Raw genomic sequence first — 27,797 nt, 5'->3', positions numbered from 1 at the left:
TTTGTGCTAAGCCATCTTGAACATTATCAGATATGTACTCTATTTTTTAAATGACCAATATATCAACAACTCCACCACTTCATGTTACAGTTCCTTGGCAATCTATCAAATCAACATTTCTGTAGTACACATATATCAAATGAATGTTTTCCTACTACAGGTAAATAAATTCCTCTACACCACACACACTCAGTCAACCATTTCTATATAGTGCATAGTGGTTCACTAATCTATTCCCCCTTGGGGAACTAGATAGTAGCTTTCATATTCAATAGATTTCAGCCGTTCCTGTATTTCATGAAACCTACTACTAAATCCTACAGTTAAAAGTCATTGGGGTGTGTTAACAGCACAACATACTGGAACAAAATTCCTGGCAGTTGGAAATAAAGAGAGAGGAAGAGGTTAATAGATTCTTAATTGTATTGTCCATCTCCACTTGTCAGAGAGGCATTGAAAAATGCAGTCTACCAACCACTCTCAGCAGAGGTTATGTTTCCCATACATTCCTTCTAGAATAGAACCGAAATCTTTCAGCAGTTAGGCTAGTAGATTAATCAACTGAATGTTTTGTTGATTAATAAGGGATAATTAGTTTTAATTTGCTGGGATATTTATTTTTCCATGCTATTTTGGTTTTCATGTAAGAGCTCATGAAAATGAGAAAACTAAAAATGGCCCTTGCACAGCGAGTGTTGGCTTACCTTATGTTTATTAATTAATAAGCTATATTGTACTCCTTTCAATATCTCAAAAAGGAATAATATACTTATTTCCATGTAATCAATTCATTAATTGATTTAACCTGTCAGGAATCAACTATACATTCTCTGTCTGGTTGCCAGTCCTGATCATTCTTTTTGCTTAAGCCCCACAAACAGCATAAATATTTTTCTATTATCCAACACAGCCAGAGCTGCTGCCAGGGGGTTCCCTAGCTCCTAATTCAGTTGCTGGATTGTGTATTGGTCCGAGATTTATTTATTTTTAACCACACAGGGAAAAGGGAAAGCTGCTGCACATACTGTTAACCATCCCAATAAACAGATGCAAAATGTAAATATAAGTAAGCATCTAAAGGCTGAGGATTTCTGTGCTGCAATATACCTAGTGACACCATACATAGATACCAAGAGCCTTGTTTTTCTGAAACCTCCTGTGCAACAGGACCAGCCACCCAGCACCCCGTTGAACTCTATGTCCCTAGAAATACCATACACTATTCTGGAGCATAAAAGGAAAGTACAACAGCAAGAGTCCACCTCCATCCATAACAGCCTGTTTTCAATGAGCAAAAGTCATCGGCACACTATTTCATCACCAGAATACTTTAGTCTTCCTTGTGGTGCTTACGTTTTATTTATGTCTTTCTTTCAAAGGACTACATGACCACGCCTGTGCAGTATTTGAACAGCACAGTAAGGCAGTGCTCAACTCTTAAAAAATAAAAAGTGTTGACCGTCCTGACTCAGAATCATCAGTACCACCCAGACAGACCAAGAGTCAAATCCAGCATGCACAAGTTTCCTATAGTAGTAGAAAACACAACACAACTAATAAATGGTGGAGAAAAGTTGCTTCTCCCGTCATCTGCATTGTCACGGGCATCACCCAACCAGAGCTGTGCCATCAATGCTATCCAGAGAGCGCCCCAACTCATAATGGCCCCTCTGAGTGGGGAAAAGGATCGCATCCCCTCCCCTTCCCCAAAAGCAACGATATCATGCAGCTTTTGCTATCGCAGAGCTGCAGCCCCTGCAAAGCAGAAAGGCTTTCTCGAGGAAGCACGTCTGGATGTCACGCAAGGAATGCGCAGCAGCTATGGAATGGCTGCGCTGCAAACCAATAGCCTGGGAAGGCCCTTCCTTGGTTAACTTCCCAGGTTTTTAGCACCAATTTTCCATTTCTAAGCGCGGCTCTCCCACCCACCCACCCACCTGGTGGTACCCAGCCCTTCGCCTGCGAGGAAGTTCTCCCTGCGCTGCTGCGCTCGGGGGAATTGTGCGCGCGAGAGGGAGAGTTTGAGCGACGGCGGGAGGGCGAGGGGGGGCACGAAGCCCGCAGGGATGCCGGGGGGGGGGCGTCCAGCCAGCCAGCCCCCTTTTTTGCAAGGGGCGCAAGGGGTGGGGTGGTGCCTGCTCCAGAGCCCCTTCCTCGCAGCCCAGCCGGGTAGAAGCACCTGGATGTGGCAGGAGATCTCGGAGTCGTCCAGCAGCCGGATGGTGCACTTCATCTCCTGGCTCAAAGACCTGATGCTCGAGCTCCGGAACCGGATCATTTTCATGGTCCTCCTGCCGCCTCGCCTCACGCACTCGCAGGGCGCGAACATGCACCGCAGTCCGGAGCGGGGGGGCCCGGCGACCAGCCCTGCTGCCTCGGCCCCTCCTGGCCGGGAGGGGAGATGGACGGAGAGGAGGAGGAGGAGGAGGAGACCCCGGGAGCCAAGGAAGGAGGGACCCAGCGCCTCCCTCCCTGCCTCCCTCGCCAGGCGCCTCAAGCCCGAGGAGGCGGCGGCGGCGGTTCCCGCTGCTGTTGCTGGGTGAACATCATGCTGAGGAAGAAGCGGGGCGGGAGGAGCGGAGACGAAGGGGAGGCGGCGGAGGAGGAGAAGGCTGCTGTCCTCCCTTTGCCCCCCGCCTTGCCCAAGGCAGCTCCTGTCCCGGCCTAAAGGGCGCCTCTCGCAGCGCTGGCGCCGGAGGCGAAGGAAGAGCGCCCGTCGCGCGCTCACAGCGGCCGGCTGCGGTGGGGACGGCTCGGCTCACTGCGCTGCCACCGCCGCCGCCGCCGCTGCGTCAGGCTTCCCTCTCGCGCCTCCCTCCCCGCCCGCCTGCCCGCCCGGCCGCCTCTCTCTCTCTCGCCGTTGCCCCTCCCTCGGGCGCCTGCCCTCCCCTTGGCGCGCCTTCGCCCCTCGCTCCTTCTTCCCCTTCTCGCCCTCGTATTCCCTTCCTTTTGCGCCGCCGCTCTCCTTCAGCCTCCTCCGGATTCTCCCTCGCTTCCTGGCCCTTTCCCTTCCTCCTTTCCTGCTCCTCTTCGCGTCCTTTCCATTTCTTCCACCCCAGCCTCAGATTTATTTCCTTCAGCTTTCTCCACTCATACTTTACCCCCCTTCCTTGCGCCATTTCCCATTTTCCTCCCTCAACTTTTCTTTTCTCTCCTCCCCTCATTCCTTCGTTTGTTTCCCCCACTTTCCCCCCGTCGCATATTATTCGCTTCCTCGCCTGATATTGTCTTCAGCCCTTCATTCCCTTTTCCCTTCCCCTTGGCGCCCAGGCAGAGACCCAGAGGAGACCCAGTCGCTTGGGGGACACTACTGCTTTTGGAAAGCAATAAGGAAGCTTTCTTTGGCGAAAACGGGGGGGGGGGAGTGACCATCAATGGGGCTTGTGCATTTCATAGAATTGTAGAGTTGGTCCAGCCCCCCTGCAGTGCAGGAATCTTTTGTCCAGCATGGGGCTCAAACCCACAAGCCTGAGATTGAAAGTCTCCTGCTCTACCAGCTGAGCTGTTCCCCTGAGGGCTAGCGCAGGACATTTTGCCGCCTGAGGCCAAGGATGAGAGTTCACTCTTCCCATCCTATGCATTTAGTAATTCGTTCCCCATACATGTCATCTTTCCCCATACATGTCTCTTTCCCCCATTATCTGTGCAACAGGCCTATAGAAGAGGCCCAGGGGCCAGATCCGGCGCAGTCGCCTTCTGTGCTTTTATTTAAAATGCATTTCTGGGTTATTTGTTGGGCATAGGAGTTTGTTCATTCCCCCCCCTCAAAATATATATATATAGTCGGCCCCCCACAAGGTCTGAGGGACAGTGGACCGGCCCCCTGCTGAAAAAGTTTGCTGACCCCTGGGTTAGGCTAAGAGACTGGGCCTATGAGTGGCTTTGAACACTGCTCTCCTTGATCCTCTAACCGCTAGACCACACTACAGAGGCCCACCAGACTGGCAGGTGAAATTTCACTGCTAACAAAACAGAGTCCGTCACTGCAACAGGTTGGCCTAGTGGGCACAGGGCAGGCTGCATGGCACAGCTCTGCGGAGCAGGCAGGGGAGGAGCATCACTGCTTATTTCACAGTGAGTATGGCAATGCTCTCCGTGCCAAATAAATAAGCTTTTACTCATTCCTCTTTTTCCTTCCAAAGACTTTTTTTTATCTCCCCAGGCTTTATTAACCTCTGCCTAACCCCCCGCACATAGATCATTTTCGGTACTGCCTATTACTGTTTTTAAAGTGATTTGTATTAGTTCTTATAAACTGCCTTGGAAATTTTGAATGTAAGGTCAGGTGCATAAATACTTGAAATACAGTGGTACCTCTACTTACAGACGTGATCTGTTCCAGGGTGCCATTCACACCCCGAAAAACCTGTACGTGCATATGACACAATAGAGCACTCCTGCGTATGTGCAAAGCGCGCAGAATGCTTCTGTGTGTGCGCGCACGGCGGAACCTAGAAGTATACACTTCTGGGTTTGCCGCGTTCGCAACCCAAAAATCTAACCTGAACCTAACACAACTAGAGGTATGACTGTAAAATACAACAAAAAGTCTACCGGTCATTTTCTTTTGCACCCTCTCCGTTTTCTCCTACCCGTCCCCTACCCCATCCTTCATCTGATCTAGTTGCTTTGTTGCACTCGAGTAACAGCTAGACACAATAGGTTTGGCAGCTGTTGGGGGCCGGCCTTTCCCAGTTCCTAAAAATGACTTGTTCTGCCAAGTGGAAGGATGTAAATCTTGATATTATTAGCTCCTTGGCGCCTTTCTTGGCACCCAAATCAGGCCTGGAAGAATGGGGTCATGGCTTCGTACTGTGAATCTTCAGCTGTTACCTTACCAACCTGTGGGAAAGTGTCAGGAAATAGCATAAGGATGAAGAGACGCACTTAATTCAGTGCACTTCTCCTTTGATGTGATAAGCAGACAACTGTATAGTAAAGTAATTAAGAAAGGGAGAGAAGAATGTACAGTTAAACCCCCTTCCCCAGTAAACAACTGATATAGTAGTATATTAATCAAGACCTAACCATGTCCTGGTGAATTCAGGATAGAGTGGCGAAAGCAGAGTGGAAAGGATAAAAGGCTAATTACCTCTGCTTCTGTTAATATTTAATAAAGTGCTGGTTTTACTGTACATGATCCCAATCATATACAAGAGTTAATTGCATTAAATCTGGAGGAGCAATTTAAGACCTCCAGGCTGTGGCTGCTCATCCAGGCCTTCTCTGAACAATCAGAATTGCTGGGCTGTGTGCAGGCTTTGAGAAGATTGCCCAGGGGGTCAGATATGGGCCAGAGGCCTGACATTTCGTGCATCTGCATAATTAGCAGAACAGATAGATACTTATGAGAAAGATCAGCTGACTCCTAAGATCTATACTACTGATAGGTGCAGTTTTAAGGCCTGGTCTCTATTGATACCTTACTACTGTATAAGCATAGCCAGGAATCAGTTATTACCACTGTGCTTGTCCAGAACTACAGCTGGACGATCCTGTCACAATTATTATTCTCCTTATGGTCCTGCAAGTGTGTCCTTTCTCCCTTCTCATATCTGTTTTATGGATGGATTTAATGCATTTTTTAAAATCTTATTTTTTTTATCTTCTTGTTTTCTACACTGCCTCAATATTTTCAAGTGGTGCATCGTTTATGAATTATTTAAATAAATCAGTAAGTATACCTTGGTCATTCACAGTTTTATGGAGTGTACGTATCTGTCTGCCTGTCTGTCGTCTGTCTTTTCCTACTTTTTGCCTGTACCAAAGTCGAACTATCAACAAAACAAATTTGCAATGAGTCACTGACTTGTAGGACTCACATTGTGGAACTCCAAAACCACAAGATTGTTGCTAATTACAGTGGCAATCAAGATGTTAATGGAGTAATTTGAAAGCTGTCACAATCACATTTTCCCAACATCGCACAAGTGCACATCTGTGCAATTCTGGCAACGTAATAAACATTTGAAGGGAGGATGAAGCAGCAAATTCCTTATGCTCAGACAATGTGCATAATATAGGAGCCCAAGAAGGAGTAAACAAGCCCAAATATGCTATATGCAATGCTGCACGAAATCAAATATGTAAACCATGAAATGAGACATACTCTTAAAACACATGTGCACCATGCTAAAATCAGATATACCATCATCCTGTATCTCATTACTACAGTCCGCAAACACTGGGGCTTCAATCCTCTTTGGTCCTCTAACAGACCTCAACATCAGAATTCAACTAGAAACATTAAGCTTCTCTGCTCTTAGCATGAAACTTGAGTAGACACCTGAGCACTTAATAGTTATAATGTAATGCAGGCATAGGCAAACTCGGCCCTCCAGATATTTTTGGGACTACAACTCCCATCATCCCTGACCACTGGTCCTGTTAGCTAGGGATGATGGGAGTTGTAGTCCCAAAAATGTCTGACATTATGGCATTTATAAAAATGCATTTAAAAAATAAAACTGTTGCGAAGGAGCACAAATATAAATGTAAGGCATTGATTTGAAAGGTTGCATTACAGAGATCTAATTCTCTCAGCAGATGTTTCTTACCAGTAGAACTGGACGGCAGGGAGGAACATTCTAGTCCAACCGCCTGCAATGCAGGAATATGCAGCTGTCCCATACAATGATCGAACCTGCAAATTTGGAATTCTCAGCACCATACTCTAACCAACTATGCACTATGTAGATGATAATGTCAGGGAGAGGATTTTAATCTAGCCTAGCATGACAGTTTAATATCTGTAGGAATGATCCCCCCCCTCCAATTAAGATACAGGTTTACCACCTCATTGCTGTCTGTGAGAATTAGACTGCAATCCTATACAGTGGTACCTTGGTTTTAGAACAGCTTAGTTTATGAACAACTTGGAAATAGAACGCTGCAAACCCGGAAGTAGGTGTTCTGGTTTGTGAACTTTGCTTTGGAAGCTGAACATGTTGAGGGTGTTCCATTTGTAAATTGAGTCCCCCGCTGCTAATCAGAGGCTTCCTGTTGAGTCTGTTGGCTGTTGAGTCCCGAGCACCCACGCAACACACAGAGGTGATATTTGGAGCTTTTGTTTTTGCTATTTTTTGCGTTTTTGTTTGTGTCGCTTTTTCATTTTTTTGACCGACTTGTTCTTCCTTTTATGGGACTGACTTGTGACTGTGGCTTGTGACTTCATTTTTGTGACTGTGTCAGCTACTGGTTGATTGATTGTGTGGTTGCAGAAATGGATAAAAGCCCCCCATCCAAACAATTACTATCATCAGTGCACGTAAGAAAAAAAATTAATTTTAATTTTTATCATCTACCATACTGTCTTATTTATTTTATAGTACAGTACATTGATTATCGCTTTCATTTTATGGATCAATGGTCTCGCTAGATAGTAAAATTCTTGTTAAATTGCTGTTTTAGGGGTTGCTTTTAAAAGTCTGGAACAGATTAATCCATTTTGCATTACTTCCTATGGGGAAGCACACCTTGGTTTTAGAACACTTTGGTTTTGGAGCAGACTTCCAGAACAAGGTAGCACGGTACACATTTGAGCCTCATCTGCGCTACACATTTAAAGCAGTTTCATTCCACTTTAAACAGGCATGGCTTCTTCCCAGAAGTCCAGAACAATACTAGCACATTGCTTGGCAAGGCAATGTTCAGAGTGCCTCACTCTTGCTGTCTCTTGCAGGGCAGGGATCTGATTGCTTTCATTGAGGCTTCTCTAATTCATGGGCAGCATGGAGCCAAAGCAATCTAAGCACTTTGGAGGAAACATCATCCCTTGAGCCTGCCGCAGACACGTGCCAAACCTCAAGACCAATTTAAGAATGTTTATTAAAAATATTTTTAAAGCAGTAATAGCACCCCATTATAGTGGGGCGAATATGAAGCTGCTGTCCCAGTAACGGCATTGCAGCAGCTTAGCTGAATAGCATTGGGTTGGAGCAGGGCAAAATAATAATAATAATAATAATAATAATAATAATAATAATAATAATAATAATAATTTATTTATATCCCGCCCTCCCCAGCCGAAGCCAGGCTCAGAGCGGCTAACAACAGTAAAAATAACACCGTTTTCATAAAATCACAATCAATTAATTGAAATACATTCTAAAATCAATTCATTCTAAAATTAATTCAAAATCAAATTAATGGCAACCATTGGGCTGGAGTGCTATGAGGATTACAGAAGGAGGGGGTCAGACTGCGCCCTGGCCAAAGGCCTGGTGGAACAGCTCTGTCTTGCAGGCCCTGCAGAAAGATGTCAAGTCCCGCAGGGCCATAGTCTCTTGTGACAGAGCATTTCACCAGATCGGAGCCACAGCCCTGGCTCTGGTTGAGGCCAGCCTAACCTCCCTGTGGCCCGGGATCTCCAAGATGTTTTTATTTGAAGACCGTAAGGTCCTCCGCGGGACATACCAGGAGAGATGGTCCCATAGGTACGAGGGTCCTAGGCCATGAAGGCCAGGCCTATATAGGATTGCCAGATTGACTTCAGCAGTGCACACACACACACCCCAGCCCTCATCTCTCGCCCCACAGCCTCACACCAGCATAGTCCAGATAAGCTGTAGCGATGGCAGTGTCAGGAGCGTGGTTCCATGGCTCTGCTCCACTCCACTGACGGCTACTGACATGGTAGGATGGTACTTTGAAAAAGCAAACAAACACTAAAGGTTTGATGAGGTTATACAAGTTGGGTCACCTCAAAAGTAAGGCAGCATGTTGGATCCTCGGTGTTTGGGACTGACTGAATGAATAAAGGCACTGCATTGTAAGTCGCATCTACACCATGCATTCAAAGCACTTTTAAGAGTCACAACTTCTCCCAAAGAATCCTGGGAAATGGCTACCCAAGCTGTCCACCCTAATAGGAATAGAATGGATCTTTCTAACACAAGGATTGGCTGAAACATTGTGCTACCTATCACCAAATGGAATAAGTTTTATGTCTCTGGAAAACATCTGAGGAAGACAGAAGTTCCACAGGGACATAATCTCTCATCACAATGCTGTGGTGGTGGGAAAACATGTGCTAGATGCTCACATAGGTATAAGGAGCCGTGGGGCTGAGGCTGAAAGAGAGTCACTGAATTCATTTGAATTAATGTGGTGCTCTGAGAGTATATGAGACAAAATGAATGCAAATAACAAGCCGGTGTCACGTGTTATATAGAGATAATTATTTTGTACATGTTTTCTGTACCAATTAAATATGCTTATCTCACAGGAGTTATTCTGTGCTATCGAGCCACTTTCACAATACTCAAATCTGGCTCAACATTCTCTTTCTCAGATATGGCAGGAGTAACGCTCTCATTGTAATGCAGAACACAGGTCCTTAATGTGTACTTTGCAGGGAGGGGAATATACACGCAACATTTACGCAGAGAATTTAAGAGCAGTCAAAGCGAGAAAAAAATGATACTTCTGGCCAGAGTTGGGCTTCCATTCCTGCACTCCTCTAATGTTTCTGGAACCCTTGGCAGATAATAATAATAAATTTTATTTATATCCCGCCCTCCCCAGCCGAAGCCGGGCTCAGGGCGGCTAACAACAATAAAACAATACAAAAGTACAACACAAACAACACTCTAAAATCATTCATTATAAAATTAATTAATTAATTATAAATTTAATCATATTCACGAAGATTTACCATGGAAAACTGCATTTAGGAAACAGTTACTTTGTTGTATGCTTTAGGTAGCTGACATGCAGTTAGCGGCATATTTTGAAGAGGCACCCATCCCAACTGATTCAACTAACCCAGACTCAACAAGTGAGAGTATAAATTGCATGGCTTCAGCTACCATTGATACTTATTTTAGTACAGAACATGTGTGCAAGGTAAGTATCAGAATAAGGGCCATTCTGAGTTTATATGCAGCGAGTTGTAACCAATGATATCCCTCCACTCATGGAGGACTCTTGAATGCAGTGGTTTCCATGAACGGAAAGGGATAAGAGCTTTTGTCTCCCATGCCACCACTCATGGTGTTTCAAAATGTCTTCCATTCCTCTGGAGCAGACTGGGGTGTGTGTGTGCATTGGGCTGTGAAAGGAAGGGGAATCAGCAAAAAGAAATCACATCCTCTCATGGATCACAGAGCCCTCCATATGTGAATGAGACCCAACATGCAAAAGGGAAGGCCTCAACACATCACCCAGGTCTGCTGTGAAAGGTTGGGAGAGAACCCGCCAGAGCAAATTTGGAGGAGAGGTTGGAGGGGAAAGAACAGAAACTGGAAGTTGTGTTGCACAAGTGGATTTCTGTTTGTCACTTTTCATTTTTAAAAGGTACTGTAATTCCAAGTGACGTTGAAATAAAGTTGTAAGTTCCAGCTGATAAAACAGAAGATCAAAAGATAGGATTAATTTTGTCGGGGAGACTGTATCTTAGATGAAGTTGGAATGCTTCAAAAACAAAATCGGGGAGGGGGGGAGAGAGATCTGGTCTTTCGTCATAAATTTGTTCTGGTATAAATTCCAGCAGTCATGCATTCCTCCCTCGCTTCTTTTATGCTACATATTAAAGTTTAATTAACAGCAGTGGCACTGCGTTGGTGCCTAGAGGCTGGCATTCTCATTAAGCACTGCCCTCAGAGAACTTCCCCCACCACATATTGCATCAGTGGCATCAGAGTTTCCATAAGATTGCAGAGTGTGTTTCCAGGGTGTTCTGATGGAGGCTGAAGATAATGAGGAAAATTTATATATCTATGTATAGAGGAATCTGAAAGCTATTACGGCCTTTGGGAATACTGTATTACAGGAATCTGTTGTATTACAAGAATATTCGGGTGTGAGAATCTAAATTATTCCTGTGTGATTTACTGGGAATCTGAAATATTTTTGAAGAAGTGCACAGTCAGAACATCAGTAGTTCATCAGCAACAGTGATGTTTACATATGTATGTATGCTTTCAGAATTCCATTCTGCTTTTTTTCCACTGTGCAAACTCAAGAGGGATAACAGCCTAGAAATGGAATTCATAAAGACAGTACCAATATATGTGGTGGAGATTACGAAGCAATCCCATGTTTGTTTATTTGGAAGCAAATCTCATTGTGTCTAATGAGATTTACTCCCTGGTACATGTACATAATTTAGGGTTGCAGCAATCAGCACATACTAACCGCTTAACCAGTTGGACTGTTCTCTTTGCAACTGGAGCTTAAATATAACTTCTTAAATCTGAAAGACGTACAACTGCTTTTGGTATTTTATATATTTGTAAGCATGTTAGGTGATATATAAATCATAAAAATAGTGGAAGATGCCCAATATATTAAATATATGTGCCCTTCTGGGTCATTTGATGGCTGAAAGATACGTTCCTAGCAACTCTGAAATGATTAGTTGTCAGGGTTTGTGGCTGTTTTTCAAAGTTCGTAAATGCTCTTTTTGTGTTTAAATGCTTTTAATTGTTTTAAATATGTTTTCTTTTATCAGAATCGTATTGCTTTTACTACTTTCTTGTCTGCCACTCTGGGCTCCTTTGGGAGAAAGGGCAAGATAGCAATTTCATAAACAAACAAATACATCTCAGTGGGTTGGTAGCCAGGGCTCCAATTTGCAGTGGTTCCACTCCTACATGGCAGGCACTTTTGTTGCTCCTGAGAATTATCCTGTTGACTGCCTCCAGAGATAATGTTGTCTCTCGTGGTTTTGAACAAGTGCCATTATTATGCTGATAACACTCACGCTATTTATCTTACTATTATGAGATCCAGGAGGAGCTATGGCTTTCATTAAAGAGTGCCTGAAGTCAGTGATGGCTTGAATGAAGGTGACTAAAGCCATTCCAGACATCAGATCTATGTTAGATATGTTCATGCAAAATTAGACTATCAGTATTGTTTCAGGCTGAAGACAGCTCAACAGCAAATTCCAAGACTTGACTCCTTGGACAAATGCTTGTTCTTATATAGAAAATATAAGTAAAGGTAAAGGGACCCCTGACCATTAGGTCCAGTCGTGACCGACTCTGGGGTTGCAGCGCTCATCTCGCTTTATTGGCCAAGGGAGCCGGCGTATAGCTTCCGGGTCATGTGGCCAGCATGACTAAGCTACTTCTGGCGAACCAGAGCAGTGCACGGAAACGTCGTTTACCTTCCCGCCTGAGCGGTACCTATTGATCTACTCGCACTTTGACTTGCTTTCGAACTGCTAGGTGGGCAGGAGCAGGGACCGAGCAACGGGAGCTCACCCCGTCGTGGGGATTCGAACCACCGACCTTCTGATCGGCAAGTCCTAGGTACTGTGGTTTAACCCACAGCACCACCAACATCCCTCATAGAAAATATAGCAGACCCTAAAAAACTGAGGTTCCAACCACCTGAGAGTTCTTCCTTTCCTACTAAGCTTCTGCAGAGTGCCTAGGAGGCCCATGGCCAAGGCCAGCCTAAAGGGTTGAGGTGCCATAAGCAAATTAAAATGTTGCCACCAACTTTGTGTCTTCTTCTGTGCTGGAGTGCATTAAAAAGAGCACATTACATGATCAAGTGTTTGCTGGGAGATTAGTTCCATTTTTTCATTTTCATTCTTAATTCCTGTCACTTAGTTACTGCCTCCCCTTTACAACCTTGCCCCCGATGTAGATTAGGAAGCTCCAGAACATATTTCTTTAAATGTCCTGGATATCATGCAACAGCTGCTTGTTTTGTTTTGTTTTTTTTTTTTGCTGAATTTCATGGAGACTAGGAGTGGGTGAAAGGTGGAAAAGAAAATCAATCTGGAGGACAGATTGTGGAGGCTGAACTGTTTAGGAAGGGCAGTGTCAACTTTTTTTATTTTAAAAAAGCTGTTTTTACTTCAATATAATTTTTTTAATGCAACTTCAAGTGGCACAGGACATTGACAGCCAGTGGTCATCTGGACTGCCATGTTCCCTCACAAGGTCTCTATTATTTTTCTTCAAATCTTGTTCTGTGCTATAATTTGATACTTCATTTGCCTATCTATGACCATAGTACAGTGTCCAAAAAATTATCCAAAGTTGGCTTTGACTTAATGAATAAATATACAGATAAGCATTCCATTTCAATCCAAGATTTCTAAAAAGCCAAGCCCCAGGTATTATCACAAGCAAGTCTGGAAACAAAAGGGAGGTGCTTTGTCATCAAGGCAGCAAAATTAAATTTTCTCCAGCTATTGCCTGCGCATCATCCAAATGGGGGGAAATTATGAGCTTGCTTTAAATCCTCCACTGAAGTTCATTTCCTGCAAATTTGATCAGGAGTGCAGTATTGACAGAGAGAGGATATGTTCTATTCTTAGGATGATTTGCAGCTTTTCCTAGATAAACCTGCATATAATCCTAATAAACGGTGGAAATCATAGGCAACTGTGGAAATTATAAGAAACTGTATATAAGAAACTACAAACTGTAGAAATTATAAGAAAAGTAATTAAAATTCACTCTTACTTTTGATATTATTAAAAATTGCATCTTAATATAAATATAGTTGTGAGTATAATTTAACACTACATGAATGATTTCATGCATAAAATGAGTCAATGTCTTAATCTCTTCCATTTTCCTTCCATTTGAGATATATTACTGCCCTGCAATATAATCTGTGCAACAAAAGCAAATAATCTTCTAACAGTAATTACTCTGTGGTCAAGCCTTAAAGCAGCCTTCACCTGGTGCTGTCTTCATGTTTTGGAATGTACATAAATATTACTGTATTTTAATATTTGGTTGGAAGCCACCCAGAGTGGCTGGAGATGCCCGGCCAGATGGGTGGGGTATAAATATTATTATTATTATTAAAGGTCCGTATAGTTAAAGCTATGGTTTTCCCAGTAGTGATGTATGGAAGTGAGAGCTGGACCATAAAGAAGGCTGATCGCCGAAGAATTGATGCTTTTGAATTATGGTGCTGGAGGAGACTCTTGAGAGTCCCATGGACTGCAAGAAGATCAAACCTCTCCATTCTGAAGGAAATCAGCCCTGAGTGCTCACTGGAAGGACAGATCGTGAAGCTGAGGCTCCAATACTTTGGCCACCTCATGAGAAGAGAAGACTCCCTGGAAAAGACCCTGATGTTGGGAAAGATGGAGGGCACAAGGAGAAGGGGACGACAGAGGACGAGATGGTTGGATAGTGTCTTCGAAGCTACCAGCATGAGTTTGACCAAACTGCGGGAGGCAGTGGAAGACAGAAGTGCCTGGCGTGCTCTGGTCCAGGGGGTCACGAAGAGTCGGACACGACTAAACGACTAAACAACAAATTATTAAATGCTGGCTGGGGCTGATGGGGGTTGTAGTCAAACAAAACATCTGGAGGGCACCAGGTTGGAGAAAACAGCTTAAAAAAAATATATGTTTGAGCAGCCAGTCTTGGAATACTCTTTTGTCAGTACTGTGTTCCTAGTTTTTATTTTGTCATATGGTAATGATTCCAACTTAACATATGAAACTACTGCAAAATGTCTCCTGCCTCAACTGATACTGGGTTTTTTCCTCTGGGCTCAAGGGGCTCCAAAGTGGGTAGGATTATATCCCTAGTATAGGGATGGAGACCCTGAGGTCCTCCAGATGCCAGCAGGCCAGATCCTTATCTCCCTTATCTCTCCCAAGCTCATTTGACAGGTAGGTGGGTAGGGTGAGGCCACCCACTTCTCAATCACCTGTTGTCAGATGATGACCGCTGGGACTTTGCTGGGCAGGCTTCAGGTCACCACTTATCAGTTGATGGGCGGTGACTTCCAGGCAGCTTTGTGCTCCAATCCGGTTCTGCAGTCGATCCAGTCTGGTCTCTACCTCCTTTACTTCATAGGTCTGGGGTGTGGCGAGTGGTTAGGGGGGAAAGGCCTCATGCCCCATTGAGACTCATGCCAGACCAAAACTGGACCCTTTCCCTCGCTGCTGCCCATTGGGGCTGAGGGGAGCTGGGGTTCAGAGGGAAGGGAGGGGGGAATCACAGGCTGCCCCATCCAGGGCCCCCAACCACCTTAGAACCTTAGACTTGGAAGGGACCACAAAGGTCATTTCATCCAATCCCCTGCAATGCAGGAATCTTCTGCCCAATGTGGGGCAATCCTGACAACAAGTCTCATGCTCTACAGCTATCCCTTAATTCCGCCTTGTGTTTCCCTATAATTGCAGTGGTTGCTAAGGTTGCATTGCATGGCTTGTTTAGAGAACGGAGGGAAATTTTTGCAGCCCTTTATCAGGCAGTTTTTAATGTTTGTTATTTTGCTATGTTTTATATACAGTCATACCTCGGGTAAAAGTCGTTTCAGGTTGAGCCTTTTCAGGTTATGCTCCGCGGCGACCTGAAAGTAATGGAATGCATTACTTCTGGGTTTCGCCGCTCATGCATGCGCAGGCGCTCAAAATGACGTCACGCACGTGTGCAGAAGCAGCAAACCGTGACATGCGCATGCGCAGACATGGGTTGCGTTCCGCTCAGGATGCGAACGGGGCTCCGGAACGGATCCTGTTTGCATCCAGAGGTACCATTGTATGCTGTAAGCTGCCCAGAGCAGCTGGGAGAAACCCAGCCAGATGGGCGGGGTATAAATAATAAAATTACAGTCATTTCTCAGGTTAACGTTGCTTCAGGTTGAGCGTTTTCAGGTTGCGCTCTGCGGCGACCCGGAAGTAATGGAGCATGTTACTTCCGGGTTTCGCCGCTTGCGCATGTGCAGACACTCAAAATGACGTCATGCGCATGCGCAGAAGTGGTGAATCGCGACCTGCTGACGCGGGTTGCGTTCTCTTCAGGATGCGAACGGGACTCTGGAACGGATCCCTTTTGCATCCAGAGGTGGTGTTGTTGTTGTTGTTTAGTCGTTTAGTCGTGTCCGACTCTTCGTGACCCCCTGGACCAGAGCACGCCAGGCACTTCTGTCTTCCACTGCCTCCCGCAGTTTGGTCAAACTCATGCTGGTAGCTTCGAAGACACTATCCAACCATCTCGTCCTCTGTCGTCCCCTTCTCCTTGTGCCCTCCATCTTTCCCAACATCAGGGTCTTTTCCAGGGAGTCTTCTCTTCTCATGAGGTGGCCAAAGTATTGGAGCCTCAGCTTCACGATATGTCCTTCCAGTGAGCACTCAGGGCTGATTTCCTTAAGAATGGAGAGGTTTGATCTTCTTGCAGTCCATGGGACTCTCAAGAGTCTCCTCCAGCACCATAATTCAAAAGCATCAATTCTTCGGCAATCAGCCTTCTTTATGGTCCAGCTCTCACTTCCATACATCACTACTGGTACCAGAGGTACCACTGTGTTATTATTATTATTACACAGTATTATTATTAAGGCCTTGGCACCCTTTGGGCAACCGTTGCCGGCAGGTAGCCATCCTTCCTTTCAAGGGGGGCAGGGACGTCCACTTGAATAAAGTATGGGGGATAGGTCAGCCGCGCCCCACACAATCGATCACATGACGCGGCGCGCACACACTACTGTATTTGAATGGCAATGCTCATCAACTTCGAGGGGGCAGATCCCTCAAGTATTTTATTGGGGCGGCCGAAGGGACCCCTAGAAATTGGCTGCAAGATGCACGCCCCCCCCCGCCCCAGGAAAGCGGAGCCACGAACACCCAGGCGGAGCCCCCCCCCAGGCGCTGCTTGCAGAGCCCGCTAGGGCGAAGCGGACGCGTTTCGCGCGCGGCGCCCCGGGCACTTCGCCCGCGGAGCCGCCAGGCAGGTTGGCGGGGCGGGGCAGGCGGCGAGGCGGGGCCGCGCACAGCAGAGCAGGCGGCCGGGGAGCCGGAGTGGAGCCGCCTGGGCGGGATGGCGCTGCAGCTGGTGGTCATGGGAGTGAGCGGCTCCGGGAAGTAGGTAGAGGGCGCGGGGGAGAGGGCGGCAGGGGCGGGGGCGGCGGGGGGCGCGGGAGGGAGGAGGAGGAGGAGAGGCTCGTTTCACCGCCTCCCTCCTCCTCCTCCTCATCCGGGTCTCCGAGAACTTCCCTCTCGCAGCTTTGCTCTGAAAGGGCTCTTCAGTCTTCTCTATGTTCACAGCGTGGTTCTCCTTTCCCGGGCTGCTCCTTACCCGACCTTCGCCTTCAGGTCCCCGGGGGGTTTGCAACAGTGTGAAAGCGCAAGAGGCGCGGAGACAAATGTGCCCCCAAGCTCCCGTGTTCCCCGTCCTCACGTGCCTTGACTTGCTGGGTTCACGCTCGTGTAGGAGCTGACGCTGGAGGGGATGCCCAGCAACGCAGGACACGTGTGTGAGTTCCATGCACGGGGAGATTTGTGCCCTCTGGAATGAGCAGCTGAAGGAAATGGTCCCTGGTGGATGAGCAAGGAAGAAAAAGGGGTCAAATGCCTGCTTGCTAACTGAGCAAAGTCCTTTTCACTTTTCTTTTGCTCTGAAGTAGCAGGAATGGGGCCATTTAAAACATAAACAAAGGTGTGTGAATAGAAGAGCCGGCTAATTATTGTTTTTTTTTCAGCTGGAGATTAAAAACCGGTTTGGAATATATTTTAATTACAGCTGTTGCCCTGGAAGAAGGATTTGAGTTGACAAACTGTGGGAAAGAACTGCCTATGCATTCTCAGCTGGCGGGAGTTGGGGAAGTTGCCAGGTTACCAATTTGAAATCTTAAAAATCTTGTCTGGTTTTGTTTTTTAAAACTACTTCTATACTGCTCTTCATCAGTCATTCTAGAGCCGTTCACGGCAGTACAAAGATATTTTCTATAAAAATCAGCACATTAAAATGCCATCTACTCTGAACCAGTGCTGCATCAGAAGTTCCATATTAATAGCAAACGTAGAGCATATCTGTCTTTAGCCAGCTTCAGAAACTCATTGGCATCAGTGATTGCCTTACTTCAGAGCTTTCTTGATGGGAGAAGAAAAACTCCATTCTTAGCCGTCTTCTGTACTTTGCCCTCCCACCCAAACCCCACCTCTCACAGCAGCCCCATAAGCACTTTGCCTCAAGAAAATTCACTGGATGAGCACAGCTTCCATTCCCCACAGCAGTTCTCTTGCTCAGGCAGTAGTGACCGCCAGCATGTCTTTTAACTCACAATTAACCTAGTTTAAGTGGGTGCAAGACTCTCCCTCTGCTCTCCTGCAAGAACGTGTCAGCATTTTCACTCCACTTTCCCAGCAGTGCTGCCAGAGCAAAGCAGCCCACACAGTACCCAGCCAGACTGAGAGGGACAAGAAGGCGCACACGTTCTGTGGCTGTAGCTATGAATGCTGCTGTAGTTGGAAGGGGACGTAGATGCTAAACCAGTGCTGGCAAGGGCATTGGTTGCAGGAGAACAGAGGATATATCCAGGCATCCAGTCATGTTTGCCAGTCTGTTCTACTGTATTGGTGCTACCACAGAAAAGGCTCTGTCTCTTGGGCCCACTCGCCATACCTGCGGAGAAAGGGGAACATGAAGCAGGGGCTTTGCAGGTGATCACAAGAAATAGCTGGATTCATATAGTTGCAGATACCGCGATTTGTCAGCCATGCTAAAAACTGCTGCTGTTCTGCCCTTTCCCAAATAAATGGCACAGGGAGGAATTCCACATTGTGCTAGGCTGATGGTTCCATCGGGATGAGCTGTATGGCATGATCCGCCCTCCTCTCCACCTGTGGGCTGTTCTGAGGATTCTCCTGAAATCCCACAAAACATTTGGGGAACACAGCAGGACAAGGGAGGAAAAAGCCTCATTGTGCAAGCGGAGGTCCTTGTCTGCAGGGCTTTTGCGGACAGGACTCATTAGTTTAATCCTGCCCATTAAAATTTGTGCACTGAATTCTCATATATTTACATAAAATGTCTTGCAGTTAAACAGAAGGCTCCTGGATTACACACACTTAACTGCCGCATTACATCATACCTCACTCTTTGCATATGTATTTAGCATAGACATCTCAATCCATTTCACAATTATTGTTGCTTCATTGTGTGGGAATCCTATATGAGCCTCCTCCCCAAATTCCCCTCCTTGTTTGTTCTTCCATAGACCGCAATGTCCCCCCTTCTAAAACAGAGTAGCTACTAAAGTTGTTTTTGTTTAATCCAAACCCTATTCTAATCATTCTTACTCTAGGGAATGTCCAATGTGGGTTTATATCAAGCACCGTGGCTTTTAAGGGGAGCCATTAAAATATATACTGACAGAGGCTATGTTACTGGACAGGCAAAAAATGACAGCTTTTCTGTCTCGCTGCAACTCCATGCTAGGGAAGCCATAACCTCTTGAACATCTGCCTGTCAGGTTAAAGCCACAGAGCCTTGGTCAGGAAAAATGGTGGCAAGCAGCCATTTGTGGGGAGGGATTTTGTTGTAAGCCCTGCAACAATCATGTTGTTCCCCTTGCTGTGGTGAAGTGTCTGCGTGCCCAGCAGTCCTGAGAGTTACTCTGAGGCAGAGATGAATCTAGAATCAGGTCCCCAGAACTCTCTGAAGGGCAACCTATAGATTCAGGTCATAATTATGCATACTCTTCCAGGAGTGGAAATGGGAGGCTGGCAGGATTGATTAGGTAGTCCAATGAAGGCGCCTGCAATCCTATGCACAGTTTCCTATGAATAAACCACAAGGAACACAATGACCTTTTTCGTAGACGTAGAAGATTCCACTGGAAATCATAAGGTCCTTACTCCTTATTTTCAAACTATCACCTACATTTCAATAATACACTGTTTTAATCAGTTAATTAATGGATAGTGATAATCTGTGTGTGGAAACTGGGTGTTCCTCCAGCTTTGCTAGCACAAGATGGCAAAACACATTATGTGGTGCTGGCAACATCACAGGCTAAAACAACAGCATTTAGAATGACAGTGAAAAATGTTTTGATTGCAGAGGTCTAGTCGTTGTTCCATAGCGAGCTCAGATACCAACAAATGAACTCGCATATCTGCATGCTTTTGATATGTGCACTTAAAGCAGCTTTCTTTTCCCCCAGAGTATGTTGGGGAGCTTGTGATGTGAAAACTTAATTCCATGCTGCATGAAGAAACCCTTGTGGGCGTGTTCAACACCCACACATGCATGTCAAAACTAATCTGATAACGTATTACCAAATATTACTTTGGAAGAGACAGTATGTATTTTAATAGGCCTTCTTGCCATAATTGTACTGTTCAAATTGCACGTTGAGAGAGTGTTGCTTCGCAGGAGCAACTCTTTGTACATCAGTTTTATATATAGGGTTATTTACTAAATGTGAATAATTGCTGTTTGTTTTGGGATCTCCTCAAAGCAAGGCTGGCCAAATACTTCACAAAGAATAAAAGAAAGTGCAGGGCTCAGTGGGAAGAGAATGTAAGCTTGCATGGATCTGAGACTTTCTTCGTTGACCTTTAGTACTGAAAGTTGATGCAAGCCCTGTAGCAGTCCTCCATGTTGTACTGATTCTGCAGGGCAATGCTAGTCCTATTGAAGCATACGCCAGAATAGGGTAGACGAAACATACAGCTCCCCTCAGTCATGTTCATGTGTTGAAAACCATTGGCTATTGGCATGGCCATTCACAGTTACACAGCTATGGAACTATAGGATTTTACAGATCTCGTCAAATCTTGAAGCATATGTACTACCTGGACACTGAGGTCCAGTGCCGAGGGCCTTGTGGCGGTTCCCTCACTGCAAGAAGCCAAGTTACAGGGAACCAGGCAGAGGGCCTTCTCGGTAGTGGCGCCCGCTCTGCAGAACGCCCTCCCACCAGATGTCAAAGAGATAAACAACTACCAGACTTTTAGAAGACATCTGAAGGCAGCCCTGTTTAGGGAAGCTTTTAATGTTTGACATATTACGGTATTTTAATATTTTGTTGGAAGCCACCCAGAGTGGCTGGGGAAGCCCAGCCAGATGGGTGGGGTATAAATAAATTATTATTATTATTATTATTATTATTATTATTATTATTATTATTGATAGTGGTGGCTGGTAGGGCAGAAAGCAGAGAGAGGAGCAGTAGGCTGAGTTTGGCCAATAACAGGCAGAGCCAACAAATTCTAATTTTGCACCCATCCACCTCCCAGCTGAGTTATGCAAAGGCAGCGCTGAGATTAGGAATCTAAGAATCATAGAATTGTAGAGTTGGCAGGGACCCCAAGGGTCATTTAGTCCAACCCCCTGCAATGCGGGAATGTCAGCTAAAGCAAAATTCAGCTAAAGCAGATGTCACGCAGTGCCGTACACTGGGCTGGATGTAAGGAGGAAGTGGAGGCAGGCTGACATTGGTGGGGCATTGCCCCATTCACTCTTAAGGACCAGCCTATTCAACATACAGACAGACGAACAACTATTGTACAAATCATGTCATTGCCTAGGTTAAGTATTCTGCTTCAGAAGACACGGCAACCTCTTGAAAAAAGTTCGGTTCGCCGCAGTAGCAAAAGGAAGACTATAAATGATCATAACCTGATAACAGCACTGACACTTTGCATTGTTCAAGCTCCCATTATCTAGAATTGGGGACAGAGATCTAACCTTTGATTGGCTTATACAGGGCATGTTAAACGAGATCAGAGGCAATATCCTCTATCTGTGGCAATTTGCACACACCAAGAGTGTCGGTCACTTAACAGCGCAGTCCTATGCATGTCTAATCAGGGAATTCTGTGGTCCTTGCTCCCAGGTATAGCAGCCTCAATGATGCAGATACAGTCATCAGGTTTTCACTAAAGAGTGTCAAAAAAGACAATATTGTTTGTTGGTTGGTTGGTTGGTTTAGCATTTGTATCCCATCAGAATACAGTGGTGCCTCGCAAGACGAAATTAATTCGTTCCGCAAGTTTTTTCTTCTTGCGAGTTTTTCGTCTTGCGAAGCACGGTTTCCCATAGGAATGCATTGAAAATCAATCAATGCGTTCCTAGGGAAACCGCCTTCAGACCAGGTCCGGGGACAGTCTGTCCCCCGACCTCTTCTGAAGGCTGGGGGGGGGCAAGGACTTCTCCGCTGTCCCGGGGCGATCTGAAAATGCTGGCGGGCGGCAGCGCAGCCTTCGCTGCCGCCCGCCAGCATTTTCAGATCGCCCGGGACAGCGGAGAAGTCTCCGCTGTCCCGGGAAGGCAGGCGGGGGGAGCAAAAACTTTTGTCCCCCGCCGGCCTTCAGAAGAGGTCCAGGACCTCTTCTGAAGGCCGGCAAAGATTTCCCTATGGGCTTTCTTCTTGCGAAGCAAGCCCATAGGGAAATTCGTTTTGCGAAGCACCTCCAAAATGGAAAACTCTTTCGTCTTGCAAGTTTTTCGTTTTGCGAGGCGTTCGTCTTGCGGGGCACCACTGTACATAGTCTCCTTCCTGCTTTTACCCTTAACAACATCCCTCTGAGTTTGGTTCAACTGAGAGACACAGTTCCCAAAGTCACACAGTGATCTTCACAGGAATATACTGTTGCAGAAAATGTGCTACCGCACACTGTTTAGAGCTGGGAAGGAAAGTGCTTACCCTTCCATTTAATGTAAGGGTACCTCACCATTCTGGGAAAGAGTGCTAGTTTTTAGAAATCTCTAGCACAGATCCCATAGGCATGAATGCAGACACCCAGAACGACAATTCTTTGAGGTTAGTGGGGGGTGACTGTGATGCAGCGTCAGCTTTTCATTCAGAAGCTCCTAGGTCCAATCCCTGAAAGACAGAAGTCTGAACTCCGGAGAGCCATTGCCACTCAGTGCAGACAGTACTAAACTACATGCACCGATGGCCTGACTCGGTATAAGACAGGCCTCAACTACCCAGTGAGCTTCACAGCTACAACAGAATTTGAACCCAAGTTACCTCTGCCTCCAGCACTCTAGCTCCTGCTCTATTTTAGTTCAGGATTAAGCACCAATCCGAAAACTGGCTAGCTTGCACTCAATCCTATGCATTTTTCCCCCTTAGAAAGTTTCCTCCCGTAGTTACAGTGGAGTTTATTCCCAAGTGTGTTTATAGGACTTCAGCCTGAAGACTCTAAAGATGTTCAATCTCTCTGTGAAGCGTCTTGACTCACCTGTCTCAGCTTTTGGGTCTGTGTGTGACAATGTACATTATTCTTTCTGTGCTTCAGCAATGAGAAAATTGAAATTGGTTTGTTACGGTTGAAAATATTGCTGGGAGCCTCATGCAACGTGGTATGAACTAGAAAGACAGGCTGCTGTTTTTGGGTGGCGGGGAGAGGGAAAAGATGTGGAGACTTTGAAGTTTACCAGAGGTGCTACAATTTATAATATTTCCTCACAAACTTGCAGTGGTGGGATGGATATCTATTCTAATAACAATTCACAGCATTTATTCAGTGTTTTTGAGTGTTTGAAGAACTTCGCAGAAATTATGTCAGTGTGCCTTACAAGAACCTTGTGAGGTCGGTCACTCTTATTTTCCCCATGATAAAGATTGGGGCTGAGGCTGGAAACATATGGCTTGTTTTAAGGCCACCTGGGGAGATTGTGATAGAGTCAAGATTACAATTACTGGCTTCTTTGTTCCACAGATCAGCCATGATTGTACATCTCTCATGCTGGGAGTGGTGGGGGCAGAGAGGCAAAAAAATGGAAGGGGGGCATCATGGCATCATAGCTGGCGACTGGCAAGAGTGATAAATTTAATTTAAAATATGACTTTTGGGGGGAACCTAAAAAACCTTCTGGAGAGCCAAATGTGGCTCATTGGCCTTGGTTAGCCTTTACATTTCAAACATTGCTACAGGGACAGAAAGCTTCCCAGGTCTTCAACTTGAACATAAGTTGCCTAGCTGAAGGGTTTTTTTTTCAGGGGAAACTTACCAGAACTCAGTTCTGGCACCATTGCCATTATAAGAGAATGAAGGAGGCATTCATGGCGAGTTCCGGCATCTCTTTTTCTAGAAAAATAGCACTGCGGTAGATGCAAATACCTTGCTTTATGATGAATTATTTCTGTTGTGTTTTCTGCATTCTAGCACCCATGACTTTCACAAACTTTGTATCAGCTCAGCTTTTCACTGCTACTGCCATTTCTGTGTTTCTAGCTCTCTCCAGTCCTCACCAGTAGCACATCTCAGGACTAGTTCATTCTTCTCCCTCAGGAAGGGGGAGCAAGATGATTCCGGTGCCTTATGAGACCTGGTCAGCTCCTATATTCTGCCAGCATCGTATGAACTGCTCTGAGATCTATGGTTATAGGGCTGTATACAACTTTAATAAATAATAATAATAATTTGCATTTTACACTCATTTCTGTTTCAGCTGGGCCATTTGCATTTGTTTAGAATAGTAACTTCAGTTAGGCTAATTGAAGTTTCTGTGAGTCACCCACTTACATATATTACTCATTTGTAACTTATATCTTATACGTTTATCTCCAGTTAACCAGCATAATTCTCCCACTTGAGCGTTTCCACTTTAGATTTAGATTTTAAACACCTCTGGCATTTATAAGCAAGATAACAGAATCAACTGTTGATTTTATCTAGTGAATTTATTCTCCAGATACAGAACTTATACTTCTCCATGTTGTTTTACAGATCAACTGTGGGCTCCCAGCTGGGAGATAAGGTACCGTTGATATATTACTTTTCATACATGGGTACATTGTCTGTTGCTGCGCTTTCCAAATGTTTATGAAGGGGTGAAGGACCTCAGACCCAGGGGCAAAGTACAGCCCCCCAGCCTTCTGCCTGACCCTTGGGACTCCCTGCAAGGCACACCCTTTCCCCAGCCACTCCACTCTCCTTGAATGTTTTGGCCTGGCTGGAATATGCCCTGTAACTCTGCCTGGATATGCAGAGAGGGCTGCGAGTGTGTGCATATAAACCAGCCCACTGTGCAAATAATGTGCATAATTTACATCAGCTGCTCCACCCTTTTCTGTCTTTAGCCCTGCCCACCCTTGGAGGTTGCCTGGAATGGAATGTGCAGTTTCTTTTTCCAGGACTGTAAATCAGCCTCTCTTAACCTGGGTCTCCCAGATGTTGTTGGAATACACCTCCCGTCATCCCTCGCTAGCAGGACCAGCAGTCAGGGATGATAGGAGTCCTACAACTTCTAGAGACCCAACGTTGAGAAAGGCCGATATAAATGGTGACTCGTTTTGTGACATAAGGATTGTGTAATCCTTATTGTGTGTTTGCTAAGATTTGTTGCTGCAAAACTAAGATGAAGTAATCCCTAATTAAAATTCCTATTTAGCTCGGATGGAAATTCTATGATGGCGACGACTATCATCCAGAAGAGAACAAAAAGAAAATGGCAGCAGGAATACCTCTGAATGACCAGGTATGGCATATATTCCAGACGCCAAAGAACTCTTTGAAACAGCAAACCCAGTTAAATGGATTGCAGAGTAGCTGCATGGACACATGCGCACACACCACTGTCCTTTTTCATGTAACCGTCACTTACTATACAATTTTCACATGGCTAAACTCAAGATTTACTAAGGATGTCACCGCAAGGAGCAGCATCACCCTCAAAATAACAGTTCATAGGATACACCTAAGAACATCTTTTATAGGTGTCTCTTTTCTGGCCTTTGCCAACACTACGAAGCTTATGCTGGTGAAGGGAGCAGATGCTTTCTGATGAATGAACTGGTGGCATGAAAGCCGCCTGGAAGGCAGGTGTGCGCTTCATAGTGAATCCCAGCCCGGCAGACTTTCGAGCTGTCATTTATAAAACTTGTCCTAACACAAGCTAGACAGAAAGGTGAAGCTTTAATGCTGAGCAATTACAAAGAAATCTGCAGGCAATATAAAGCTTAAATTGGATTACGTTGAGAAGCTGATCAGTCATTTTGATTGTATTTGCCATACTCATTTGAGCCAAGTGAACTAGCAGGCAGAAGTTAATCCCTCACTAAAGATTCATATTGAAGCAGATGTGGCTATGGTGATGATGATTTGTGATTGCTGTTAATATGAAGAGGCTATGATGTACTTCTGGCAGAAAACCTGAGAATATTAGGCGTTGTTATTTCAGGTAAAATGGCAGAATTTGCTTAAGCCTGTCTGTTTTGTCTGTCTTGTTTCTTAGGACAGAATCCCATGGCTTTGCCACCTGCATGACATATTAAGGAGGTATGAACGTGACTGAATCTTAAGAAACTTGAGTGTTGTGCATTCTGCTGTAGAAACCACACAATTCCCAAAAACTGCTGCTTGAGTATGGAGCTCATTAAGTTTTGTTGAAAGAAAGATTTCTAGCCCCTCAGACTATATAGCTGAATAGGATTTCCAGTAGTCAAGAGCTCAGTCTTAAATGCCTTACTTAGCTCTGCTTCCATGACTAGGACAGATTTCTGTAACACACATTAACCGCTTATAGTGAGAGCAAACTATTAGAAAGCCAGCAGGTAGACAAGGAACCTTTGGGCCTCTGAATGTTGTTGGCCTCCAATTCGCATCAGTCCCACCCAACACAGCCATTGATGAGGGATGAGGGACGTTCTGGTCCAACAATAGCTGGAGAACCAAAAGTTCCCCAGCCCTGCTAGAGGTCTTGGAGAGCTGGAATCAAAGCTTTGTTCTGCGGTAACTTCTTGTGTAATCTAGCAAACTGACAGTAAATGGCTTAATTGCAGGAAGGATCATACAACATAGCGCTAATGGGGAGGATACCACTTGTGTATGTGAGGGGGAATACATGACTAAATGCTCCCCCATGTCACTATTTTTGCTTGTGGAAAAACTACTATACTCTACCCTAGCTTCCTTTCTACATGCAGGGGGCTTGTTGCATGAGCGAGAATTCAGAAATACTGTCTGTGTTTGAAGGTAGTGCAAACTAGCTGGGCTGTTCCTTAAACTCGGTCCTAAGGAAGCTTAATCACAATGTGCATATTTTACTGAGGTGTGCAAGTAATAATATTTTTTTCCCTTTTTGTAGGGAACAAGTATCAGGACAGAATGCAATTTTAGCCTGCTCAGCCCTGAAAAAAATGTATAGATGCATTTTGGAGAACAGAGGGACTGGTGGCGACCGTGGTCACCTAGAGGAACATGAGACACCTCCATCACTAAATATCCTTTTTGTCCACTTAGCCGGCCCTATGAGCCTAATTGCTAAACGGCTGGAGAAAAGAAAGGGACATTTTATGCCACCTGCTCTACTCCAGTCTCAGTTTGATACTCTCGAACCTCCATCACCCCCAGAAAAGTCTATTACTGTCAGTTTAGAAAAGTCCGCTTCAGAAATTGTATCTGAAATCGAAGAATATATTAAAAACTTGAATTGTTAATTGTACCAAGTTGGTTCCTGCACTACAATACCATCTCAAAACAAAGACATCTCTCCTACAATTTCTCTTTAATTAAGAAGTAGAATTTTATGCATTGGCTCCCCCCCCTTGTGAAGCGCACAAAATAAAAGACATTTTAAGTCATATGATATTTAACTTTTGTACACAAGCTGGAGTTGTGAGGATTTTGTAAAGCACTTAAGACTGACCTAAAAAGTTCAATTGACTCCAACAACAGAAGAGGGAAGCACAGTTCCACGTGTCGGATGAGGGAAGGCTTATTTCTGACACACACACACACACACACACACACTCTCTCTCTCTCTCTCTCTCTCTATATATATATATATATACACACACACACACACACACACACACACAACCACAACCTTTTGAGCTGGCAACAACTACTATTTTTCATCCTTACAGTGGTAGGAAACTGGCAGCAGAACAGATGGGAGAATAAGGTGGAATTAGGGAAGTGCTTGGTCTCTAGTTCTGCAGCAACAGCAGAGTTATGTGCAAAATAAGTGGCACAAGTCAAAACACTTGCAGTTAAAGTGACAGCAGACTCATGTTTACCACCTCCACGAGTTAAGATTGCAGAGTTCCACAAAAACTGGAAATAGCAGCTGACAGATGTTTAAAAGCAAAGGATGTGGATGTAGTTTTAGTTCTCTCTCTCT

At 45.2% G+C, this 27,797-nt stretch overlaps 2 protein-coding genes across 7 annotated transcripts in view; one reads left to right on the top strand and one right to left on the bottom strand.

Annotated features, from left to right (window-relative positions):
• Positions 1-2,771, bottom strand: part of FRMD3 (FERM domain containing 3) — a 124,245-nt gene extending 121,474 nt beyond the window's left edge. For all 3 annotated transcript variants that reach the window (XM_053407818.1, XM_053407820.1, XM_053407819.1), the window contains exon 1: positions 2,180-2,771. In XM_053407818.1, the coding sequence (XP_053263793.1) occupies positions 2,180-2,329 (150 nt within the window). In that variant the 5' untranslated portion in view covers positions 2,330-2,771. The remainder of the gene's footprint in view (positions 1-2,179) is intronic.
• A 1,027-nt stretch (positions 2,772-3,798) lies between these two features.
• On the top strand, positions 3,799-27,255 carry IDNK (IDNK gluconokinase). 4 transcript variants are annotated; one of them, XM_053408441.1, is made up of 5 exons: positions 3,799-4,074; positions 24,401-24,431; positions 25,065-25,151; positions 25,908-25,951; positions 26,760-27,255. In XM_053408441.1, exons 1-5 carry the CDS (start codon positions 4,022-4,024, stop codon positions 27,109-27,111), a joined length of 567 nt encoding a protein of 188 aa, XP_053264416.1. In that variant the 5' UTR covers positions 3,799-4,021; the 3' UTR covers positions 27,112-27,255. The 4 variants fall into 4 exon arrangements, with proteins under 4 accessions (XP_053264416.1, XP_053264418.1, XP_053264419.1 ...); XM_053408443.1 differs by lacking the exon at positions 3,799-4,074 and adding an exon at positions 16,664-16,795; XM_053408444.1 differs by lacking the exon at positions 3,799-4,074 and adding an exon at positions 16,708-16,799.
• The last annotated feature ends 542 nt before the right edge of the window (positions 27,256-27,797 follow it).

Source organism: Podarcis raffonei, chromosome 11 (assembly GCF_027172205.1).
Source record: "Podarcis raffonei isolate rPodRaf1 chromosome 11, rPodRaf1.pri, whole genome shotgun sequence".
NCBI classification, from domain to species: Eukaryota; Metazoa; Chordata; class Lepidosauria; order Squamata; family Lacertidae; genus Podarcis; species Podarcis raffonei.
This window is presented reverse-complemented; position numbering and strand designations above follow the sequence as displayed.